General features: G+C 39.4%; 1 protein-coding gene across 1 annotated transcript in view; it reads left to right on the forward strand.

Moving 5' to 3' along the window:
• Nucleotides 1-10667, forward strand: part of HSDL2 (hydroxysteroid dehydrogenase like 2) — a 51228-nt gene that overhangs the window by 14856 nt on the left and 25705 nt on the right. Inside the window, exons 3-4 of the mRNA XM_012802295.1 lie at nucleotides 4415-4609; nucleotides 8409-8480. Coding sequence (XP_012657749.1) covers nucleotides 4415-4609; nucleotides 8409-8480 — 267 coding nt within the window. The remainder of the gene's footprint in view (nucleotides 1-4414; nucleotides 4610-8408; nucleotides 8481-10667) is intronic.

The raw sequence follows: 10667 nt of genomic DNA on the forward strand, positions 1-10667 counted from the left end.
CCACAGGCGCCCGCCACAACGCCCGGCTATTTTTTTGGTTGCAGCGATCATTGTTGTTTGGCGGGTCCGGGCTGGGGAATCGAACCCACCACCTTAGGTGTACGTGGCTGGCGCCTTAGCCGGTTGAGCTATAGGCGCCGAGCCATCTTGCTTATTTTCTTTCCCAGAGACCAGTGAACTTGATCCTACTGTTAACCTGTTTTTATTGTTACTAGTTTTTATAACCTGTTGGGTTAGCTAGCTTCTTGGCATTGCAACATCTTGGTTGAGAAGAACTGTGTGGCCTACTTCTTGATTTTGGGTATCTAGTTGTGTCTTCTTTGTATCTTCCCTAGAAAGATGATTAAAGTAATGATAGGGGCTGGGCATGATGGCTCATGCCTGTAATCCCAGCACTTGGGAGGCCAAGGTGGGCGGATTGCCTGAACTCACAGGTTTGAGACCAACCTGAGCCAGAGCAAGACCCCTGTCTCTAAAAAATAGCCACGCATTGTGGTGGGCACCTGTAATCCCAGCTACCTACTTGGGAGGCTGAGGCAAGAGGATCACTTGAACCCAGGTGTTTGAGGTTGCTGTGAGCTAAGATGCCATGGCACTCTACTAAGGGTGACCAAGTGAGACTCTGTTTCAAAAAGAATAAACAAAGTAATGATAGGAGAACACATGGCATATACATGCGTGTACATGATATATTTTTATTAGACTTGTAGGAGTTTTTAAGAATTCTCATGCCATTCATATTTTCTACATTGAGACCAAAGTGTGCAAATGTCTCAAAATAGACAATATTGAAATATTTATAGAAAAACTCTGTAGTTTATGAGAGAGCAAAGATAAATGAACTCCAAGAACTTTGGTTCACAAGATGTGACCCATGAGTTGTATGATAGATAATAGCCCGGCTCTAAAGTCAAGCTGCCAGGTATTTGAATTTTAGCTTCTGTGACCTTGGAAAAGTTACTTCACCTTTCTGTGCTTGAGTATTCCCATCTGCAAGATGGTACAAGAGTACCTACCTCATGGATTCAAAGAATTAATTCAGATAATGTGTATAAGTTATGTAATAGCATGCGTACCACAGGGTACAACTAATGAATCTTAGCTGCTATATTTATTTAATAAGGGATTACTTTAAGGGTGAGGCCAGAGCTCTTGAACTATTGGTCAAGTTAAAAAAATTACTCTTAGCAAAGAAAATGTAATAATGAGATCAAAAAGGGTCTTCTAACTCAGTGCTGTTAGGAAATTCCCTTAGTTTATTGATAATTTTTTTTTATCTTTTTTTTTTTTTATACAGAGTCTCACTCTGTCACCCTGGGTAGAATACCATGGCATCATAGCTCACAGCAACCTCAAACTCCTAGGTTTGAGTGATCCTCTTGCCTCAGCCTCCCAAGTAGCTGGGACTACAGGCACCCACCACAACACCCTGGTAATTTTTTCTATTTTTAGTAGAGATGAAGTCTCACTCTTGCTCAGGCTGGTCTCAGACTTCCTAAGCTGAGGCAGTCCACCCTCCTCAGCTTCCCAGAGTGCTAGGATTACAGGCACGAGACACCATGCCCAGCCTATTGAGCATGTTTTTATTTTTTATTGTTTGTTTGTTTATTTATTTATTTATTTATTTTGCAATTTTTGGCTGGGGCTGGGTTTGAACCCGCCACCTCCAGCATATGGGGCCGGTGCCCTACCCTGTTGAGCTATAGGCTCTGGCCTTTGAGCATGTTTTTAAATAGGGATGTAAGTTCCATGAAGATAGGCGCTTGGTCTCTGTTTTATCCACTCATGTGTTCCCAGTATCTAGAATGGCACCTTAAAAGGCCCAGTGTTGCTTAGAACCTACAACTTCATCTTATAGATCCATGTATGTAAGTCATTCTAGTATGTGGTAATTTAAAATGACGTTTTAGGCTTGGCACCTATAGCTCAGCAGCTAGGGCGCCAGCCACATACACCAGAGCTGGCGAGTTTGAATCTAGCCTGGACCTGCCAAACAAAAATGACAACTCCAACCAAAAAATAGCCAGGCATTGTGGCAGGCGCCTATAGTCCCAGCTGCTTGGGAGGCTGAGGCAGAAGAATTGCTTAGGCCCAAGAGCTTGAGGTTGCTATGAGCTGTGGCACCACAGCACTCTACTCAGGGCAACATAGTGAAACTCTGTCTCAAAAAAAAAAAAAAATTTTAATGATGGTATGGAAAGATGTTTTATGTAAAGTACTAGAAACTCTGAAACCTAATATGCATTTAAACAAATTGCCTTTCATTGCTTTGTATGTAAACAAAAGTACGTGTAATATGTAAACAAATTGAAATATTACTGTTGACAGTTTGGCAACATGTAATTACTAATATTCTATTAAAGAGTTTTGAGGTACTTCATATAAGAAACATAAAATAGGATCGGGCACAGTGGTGGCTCATGCCTGTAATCTAAGGTGACCAGATTTTAACATTGGTAAAGCAGGACACCATTGACTGGGGGGTAGGGGGGTTCTTAATTAAAAATTTGGTCTATATGGAGCAACAAAAATTTTCATAGAACACAAAAATGGTATTGTAATATATTTTTTAAAATTTCAACATAAGTACAATTTACAAATATAATGAAAAAAATTATGTATAGTATTATTTTATTCTTTGGCATATTTCTCGTCGAATTCTAACAACTGATCAACAATACGAACTTTGATAAGCAGTTCTCGATAATCAGTTCTCAACAATTATTTGTTATTATTAAAGTTTAACATTATAAAATTAACAAAAATATAAAACTCATATCCTGGTGAAATAGCCACATGGCAGCTGAAAACTGTATATTCCCTTCCCATTCTCCCGCAGTTCCCTAGGTTGTCGTGCATTCTTTCCAAAAATCAGGACTGTCCCACCAAACCAGGATGTCTGGTCACCTTACTATAATCCCATTACTTTAGGAGCCCAGGGCAGGAGGATTGTTTGAGGCCGGGAGTTGCAGCCCAGTCTGGGTAAGATAGCAAGACCCCATCTCTAGAAAAGAAATTTTTGAAACAAACTGGGTGTGGTGGCACATGCCTGTAATCCTAGTTACTTGGGAGGCTGAAGCAGGATAATTGTTTTGTTTGAGCCCAGGAGTTTGAGGCGGCAGTGAACTATGATTGTGCTACTGTACTCTGCCTGTGTGACAGAGTGAGACCTTATCTGAGAAAAAAAAAAAAAGCCAATGAGCCAGGAACATTGGCTCATGCCTATAATCCTAGCACTTTGGGAGGTTGAGACGGGAGGATTACTTGAGGTCAGCAGTTCTAGACTAGCCTGGGCAACATAGCAAGACCCTGTCTCTACCAAGGAGAAAAAAGTAGAAAAATTAGCCAGCCATGGTGGCAAGCACCTATAGTCCCAGGTACTCAGGAGGCTGAGGCAGGAAGAGTTTGAGATACGGCGAGCTATGATAACACCACTGCATCTTAGCCTGGGCAATAGATCACAACCCTGTCTCCAAAATAATAAAAAGTTATCTATACCTAAAACTGACAGTTATATGCATATATTAACAGTAATTATCCCTGGGTATAGAAATATACTTAATTTAAAAACTCTTACCTTTTTTCCTCTTTATTTTCTAATACTGTCTTCAGTATAATATTGTCTGAATTTTAAAAGAACCCCTCAAAACCCAACCAGGTCTATTGAATACTTATAGTACCTTTGTCCTTTTGGGCACTAGGGGTACAGTGATAAAGAAGAAAAACAAAGTCTCTTTTTTCTAGTTCCATGGGAAGAGAGACAATGAACTTAGGAAAGCAAGCTCCATGTTTTAGAGCAGGCATCCTCAACTACAGCCTGCGGGCCACATGCAGTCCGTCTAGGACATTTATCCAGCCCGCTGGGTGTTTTTGCCACCGCTGCCTGTCCTGCTTAGCAGCCGACTTGTCCCAGGGCCCACAGTCCAGCCCTCCAATGGTCTGAGGGACAGTGAACTGGCGCCCTGTTTAAAAAGTTTGAGAACCCCTGTTTTAGAGAGAAGAAACTGAAGCCCAAAGAGGTTAAAGGGGCTTTCTACATGTCATGGCACGATTGGCCTAAAAATCCCACTCACCTGACATGGAGCACAGTGCACTTTCTGTTACACCTTGCTGGCTTTTTTGACTCTTAAACAAATGGCATGCAAATTCTCGAACTTTCTAAATGAGAAGTCTCATTGAATTTTGCTTTGAGTCTCGTGAAGGAGTTCTTTGCTATAGGGCAGTGTCGTGTGAGACACAAGTGTTTTCTACCCAGTTCTGTGGGATACTTGACAAATCCTTTAAGCCCTCTGGACCTTGTTTTTCTCATCTGAGAAATAAAGAGATTGACCTTGATAACTGTGAAGAGTCATGCTTGCTTGTTACTTCCGTAGTTTCATTGTTGGATTTGGAATTGTGTGTGTTTTCTCTGCAGCCATCCACACTGCTGCCATGGATATGCTGGGTGGATCTGGTATTGAAAGCCAGTGTAGAAAAGTTGATATCATCGCAGACGCTGCATATTCCATTTTCAAAAAGCCAAAAAGTTTTACTGGCAACTTTATTATTGATGAAAATATCTTAAAAGAAGAAGGAATAAAAAATTTTGACATCTATGCAGTTAAACCAGGTAATGTGACATGTTGTTCCATATTTTGTGCAATGACTACATTTGTTTTGTGTGTATGTTTATGTGATAATAAAATGACTGTGTTCTTTTAAAAGGTGGCTTCCCAAGGAAGGGAAAATTCCATATCAATGTGCCCAAAAAAGAGAGAGAAATGAAAAATAGAAGTGAATTTGGGGCTTTTGGAGTGATAATACATATAATAAAGACAGAAGATCATATCAGCTACTTTTAAATCTTGAAATAAGGAATGAAAATTAGTTTTTAAAGTTGGCCCAAAAATCACAGAGTAAAAATTGTATTCAAGGATGTGGTAACAGATTATACAATTAGTAGGGTTTTCATAATTTTTTTTTAACATTGTGAACTCTTTTCAAAAGTTTATCTCAAATGATGAAGAGGAATGAACAGGTTCTGTTTTATGTACAGTGGGGTTATTTGAGAAGTTTCCAGAAGGCAAATTCTTCCTTTCTGAAATTAGGGATGATGATGGAATTTTTCTTAATATATAAAATAGTATATGTCCTAAATAATAGAGGATATTATAGCCATAATGGGAGTTGTATTTACTTATTCATTAAACTGAGCTTTTTTTTTTTTTTTTTTGGCCAGGGCTAGGTTTGAACCCACCACCTCTGATATATGGGGCTGGTGCCTACTCCTATGAGCCACAGGTGCCACCCCAGAAATCATGTTTATATTTGTAGCATTCCTGCCTTTGCGTTCAGTTCAAACCGAATTAAATAGCTGATTATACTTTTACAAAGCACTTTCTGTTTAACTTTCATAGCAGTCCTGTGAGGGAAGTAATATTCTTTCAGAGTTAAGAACATGGAATTTTGGCATGGTGGTTACGGCTCCAGCCACATACACCAAGGCTGGTGGGTTCAAACCTGGCCCAGGCCTGCTACACAGCAATGACAACTGCAGCAAAAAAATAGCCAGTCATTGTGGTGGATAAGTAGTCCCAGCTACTTGTAAGGCTAAGGCAAGAGAATCACTTAAGCCAAAGAGTTTGAAGTTGCTGTGAGCTGTGACACCACAGCAGTCTACTGAGGGCAACATAGTAAAACTCTGTCTCAAAAAAAAAAAGGACATGGAATTTGGGAGAAGACAACCCAAGTTCAGATTTTAACTCCAATGCTCACTTAGCCCTATAACCTTGAACATGTCGCCTACCCTGAGCCTAAATGTCCTTATTGGTAAAATTAAGAGAATGATACCTCTAACATAGGATTTCAGTATGAACTAAGGCAATAATGTGTATGATGTGTTTGGCACAGTGCCTGCCATATAGAACACTGACAGCATAGAGTAGTTAATGTTTATAAGTGGAAAAACAGGCTTAAAGAGATTAAGTCCTTGCCTAAGAGCTGCTGGCTAATAGTGACAGAACCTGAACCAGATTCAGGTTTTCTGGGAGCTGCTGCAGTGTAATTATGACTTTAGGTTTTTTGTTTTTGTTTTGCTTTTAGAAATGGAGTCTCATTCTATTGCCCAGGCAAAAGTGCAGTAGCATGATCATAGCTCACTGTAACCTCGAATTCCTAGGTTCAAGTGATCCTCCTGCCTCAGCCTCCAGAGGAGCTGGGACTATAGATGTGCCCAACCACGCCCCACCAGCTCATTTCTTTTTAGAAACAGAGTCTTACTATGTTACCCAGGCTGGTCTCAAACTCCTGGCCTCAAGCAACCCTCTAACCTCAACCTCCCAAAGTACTAGGATTATAAGCATGAGCTACCATGCTTAGCCTACTTTAGATTTTAAAGACAGTGTCATTGTGTCATTTAAGCACAAAAGCTTAAAGTTGATTTAAATTTAAAATCCTAAAAGGACTGAGAGCTTAATATGATCAAGTACTATGATATTAGGATATAACAAAGATCAAATCATCTCTACACTCCAGAAGTTAAGAGAAAAAGAAAGCTGAAGGCTCTAGAGCAGCAGTTCTCTACCTGTGGGTCGCAACCCACAGGAACTACATTAAAGGGCCGCAGCATTAGGAAGGTTGAGAACCACTGCTCCAGAGACAGAAACCCTTAAGCCTTTAAGGACCTAGAAATCAGCTTGGGCAAAATAGTGACCCCATCTCAAAAAGAAAGAAAAGAAAAAAAGGAAAAGAAAAGGACAGAAATTAAATAGAGATTGAGATTGTTAACATTTAACTTTATTGGCTCGGCGCCTGTGGCTCAAGTGGCTAAGGTGCCAGCCATATACACCTAAGGTGGTGGGTTCGAATCCAGCCTGGGCCCGCCAAACAACCATGATGGCTGCAACCAAAAAATAACTGGGCATTGCGGCGGGTGCCTGTGGTCCCAGCTACTTGGGAGGCTGAGGCAGGAGACCTGCTTGAGCCCAGGAGTTGGAGGTTGCTGTGAGCTGTGATGTCACAGCACTCTACCCAGGGGGACAGCTTGAGGCTCTGTCTAAAAAAAAAAAAAAACATTTAACTTTAGTTTTGAGAGCTTTGTGGCCTTCAGATTTCCTAGCATGAACATGTTTTGGAAGTATCAGTGTTATGTTAAAACAGCTAACTTCAGGTGGCGCCTGTGGCTCAGTGGGTAGGGCAACAGCCCCATATATAAGGTGACCAGATTTTAACATTGGTAAAGCGAGACACCATTAGGGGGTGTTGTTCTTAATTAAAAATTTGGTCTATGTGGAGCAACAAAATTTTCATAGAACACAAAAATAGTATTTTAATATATGTATTTTTAATTTCAACATAAGTACAATTTACAAATATAGTACATTAAAAAAAATTATGTATAGGGCAGCTCCTGTGGCTCAAAGGAGTAGGGCGCTGGTCCACCTGGGCGACCTTGCCCAGGAGGGGAGTAGGGAGTTTACATTAGCCTTTTCATTTCCAAATGAAGTTACGTTAACCTCTTCATTCCCAAATGGAGTTACATTAACCTTTTCAGCAGCCAAAAACGTATATTCCCTTCCCGTTACCCTGCCGTTCCCTAGCTTGCCGTACATTCTTTCCAAAAATCGGGACTTTTTAAAAATGCCACAGGACAAATTGTTAAAAATCAGGACTGTCTGGCCAAAAGTGCGACACCTTACCTATATACCAAGGGTGGTGGGTTCAAACCCAGCCCCAGCCAAACTGCAACAAAAAATAGCTGGGCATTGTAGTGGGTGCCTGTAGTTCCAACTACTCAGGAGGCTGAGACAAGAGAATCCCCTAAGCCCAAGAGCTGGAAGTTGCTGTGAGCTGTGACGCTACAGTACTCTACCAAGGGCAATAAAGTGAGACTCTGTCTCTTTAAAAAAAAAACCTAACTTCTTTTCTTATCACAACTGTTAGTTGGAAATAAGTAGAATGGATAGCTTAGTTTTCGTGATGATAAAGTGAGAGAAAGAAGAAGAGATAAAAGAACTCACATGCATTAGTATGGGAAAACAAGCCTTTCTTAAGCCAGGGACCCCTGGCTTTGGGGGCCAGGTAAGAAAATGAGTTTTGAGTACTTCAGAGGGATATAGAAAGGCTTGTAAGGGTTGTAAGGATGAGGAAGGCAAAGCCTCCTGGGGAAGTAGGTACAGGCTTTACAGAACAGGTGATTTTTTGATTCAATCTTAAAGATGAGATTTGTCATAGAAGGGGAAGATAACTTGAGTTATAGGAAAATTAATTTAATGAAGATCAAGTATTTTGACAGTTCTCATGAGGGCCTTTCCCATTGCATCAGAATTATCTTCAAATAAAAAGAGATAAATGTTTATTCAACAGCTATTAAAATCTTAATATTTTATAGTTATTACATTAACCTGATTATTTTGGGGTCAATTTTTCAGGCCATCCTTTGATACCAGATTTCTTCTTAGATGAACAGCCGGAAACAGTTACCAAGAAAATGGAATCACAGGGTAAGATCTTAAGATCTAGATCATATATATTTATTTTTTAAATCTTGGAAAATGTAAGTACTGACTTGGTATTTCTTTCTTTCTTTTTTTCTTTGAGACAGCGTCTCACTATGTCACCCTCAGTAGAGTACGTAGAGTGTTGTGGCATCAGCGTCACAGCTCACAGCAACCTCAAACTCTTGGGCTTACAGGATTCTCTTGCCTCAGCCTCCCAAGTAGCTGGGACTACAGGCACCCGCCACAATGCCCAGCTATTTTTGTTGTTGTTGCAGTTGTTGTCGTTGTTAAGCTGGCCCAGGCCGGGTTCGAACCCCCCAGCCTTCGTGCATGTAGCCAGCGCCATAACCACTGTGTTACGGGCGCCAAGCCAGACTCGTTATTTCTTGTAAAATGTAGAATGGATCCTAGAACAGTGACACTTCTGTCTTCTGCTTTTGAATCTTTTATTTAAACTAAGCGAGTAGTGTAAGTTTTCAGTTAATTCTAGTAAAGAACATTGTTTTTTTTCATCTGCTAGTAAATTAACATATTCTTTGCATTTGGTTAAAAAAGTCATCTGAAGAAAATAACTTTTTCAGATATTTCATGTTGATATTTTACTTTAAGGAAAAATGTGTCATTATCAATTACCTCTAATACCATTTTCACAGTGTGTGCTGTGTGACTACTTTACAGAAGAAATTAACTTTAAAGGTTTTGTTTTGTTTTGTTTTGTTTCTGTAATTCAAAAAGAGTAGCCTTGCTGAATTGGTCCAGCATTTACATTTCAGTGTTTGTGTTCTGGCAGTATGCCAATGGCTTATTAAAAGAAAAAACATTCTTTAACAAATACCTGTGGGAAGAATTTCTCTGATGGTTTACTAATAAGAATTCTTCTTCTGGGCCCTTAAGTTATTTTTATCTCAGCGATGCTGTTGATCTCCTAAGTGATCATAGATTTTTTTAGAAGGCTGATACAAAATGTAGGAACAAATTTCCTTGATAGTTTTAGCAAATCTATAGAGCCTTACTGAAATACATTTTAGTGCCAAACATTATTCCCAGCTTAATCTTGTCTTTTCCATCTCTGTCTCTTTTTTCTCTAAATTTTACAAAATGACTTAAGTAATAAAAAGGACATTTGGGGGAGAGGGTGGGTGGAGGAAGGGTGATTGGTGGGGCCATGCCCATGGTTCATCCTATAAGGGTACATGTGAATCTCTCTAATTATAGATTATAAATGTCTTAACACAATAACTGAGAAAAAGACATGAAGGCTATGTTAACCAGTTGGATGAAAGTATTTCAAATTGTATACAAAAACAGTACACTGTACCCCATGATAGTATTAATGTACACTGCTATGATTTAATTTAAAAAATAATAAAAAAATAAAAATAGACAATGTTAAGGAAGATTAGAATAACTTGACCTTTGTTTAATTATAACGAATAATAAAAAATAAAGTTTAAAAGTTACAAGTTTAAAAAATAAATAAAAATAAATAAAAACCACTGACTATCAAAAAAAAGGGACATTTTTCTATATTGTAGAAAATTTGAGAAATATAGAAAGGAAAATAATTGCTCATAATCCTACTACCCAGAGATAGCTCTTTTTAAAAATTAAATCTTTGGGCTTGGTGCAGTGGCTCACTCCTATGATCCTAGCACTCTGGGGGCTGAGGACGGGGGATTGCCTGAGCTCAACAGTTCAAGACCAGCCCAATCAAGAGCAAGACCCCATTTCTACTAAAAATAGAAAAAGTGAGGCCAGAGGACCCCTTGACCCCAAGAGTTGGAGGTTGCTGTGAGTTTTGATGCCATGGTACTCTACTGAGAGCAACAAAGTGAGACTCTGTCTCAAAAAAAAAAAAAAAAATTAAACCTTTGATTTAGTTGGCCATATGGATGTATCAGAGTATTTATTAAAGCCAGAAAAAATAAAACAAGGCCATCTGTATTTTTCTCAAAAGTCCTTTTACTAAATGACTGAGAGGACCTATCAAAGTCTAGAAGAATCTAGTCTTTAAGTTAGGTGAATAGAAAATCCTGATGTTTGCCCAACATCGTAAAATTGGATCTGTCTTCTGAAGGAAGACAGCTATGAACTGAGCTTATTTAAATTCCAAAATTTTAAAAACTTAAGTGGGCTCGGCGCCTGTGGCTCAAGTGGCTAAGGCGCCAGCCACATACACCTAAGGTGGTG

The sequence above is a fragment of the Otolemur garnettii genome, unplaced genomic scaffold (genome assembly GCF_000181295.1).
Source record: "Otolemur garnettii isolate 467f Iridium unplaced genomic scaffold, OtoGar3 scaffold00014, whole genome shotgun sequence".
NCBI lineage: Eukaryota > Metazoa > Chordata > Mammalia > Primates > Galagidae > Otolemur > Otolemur garnettii.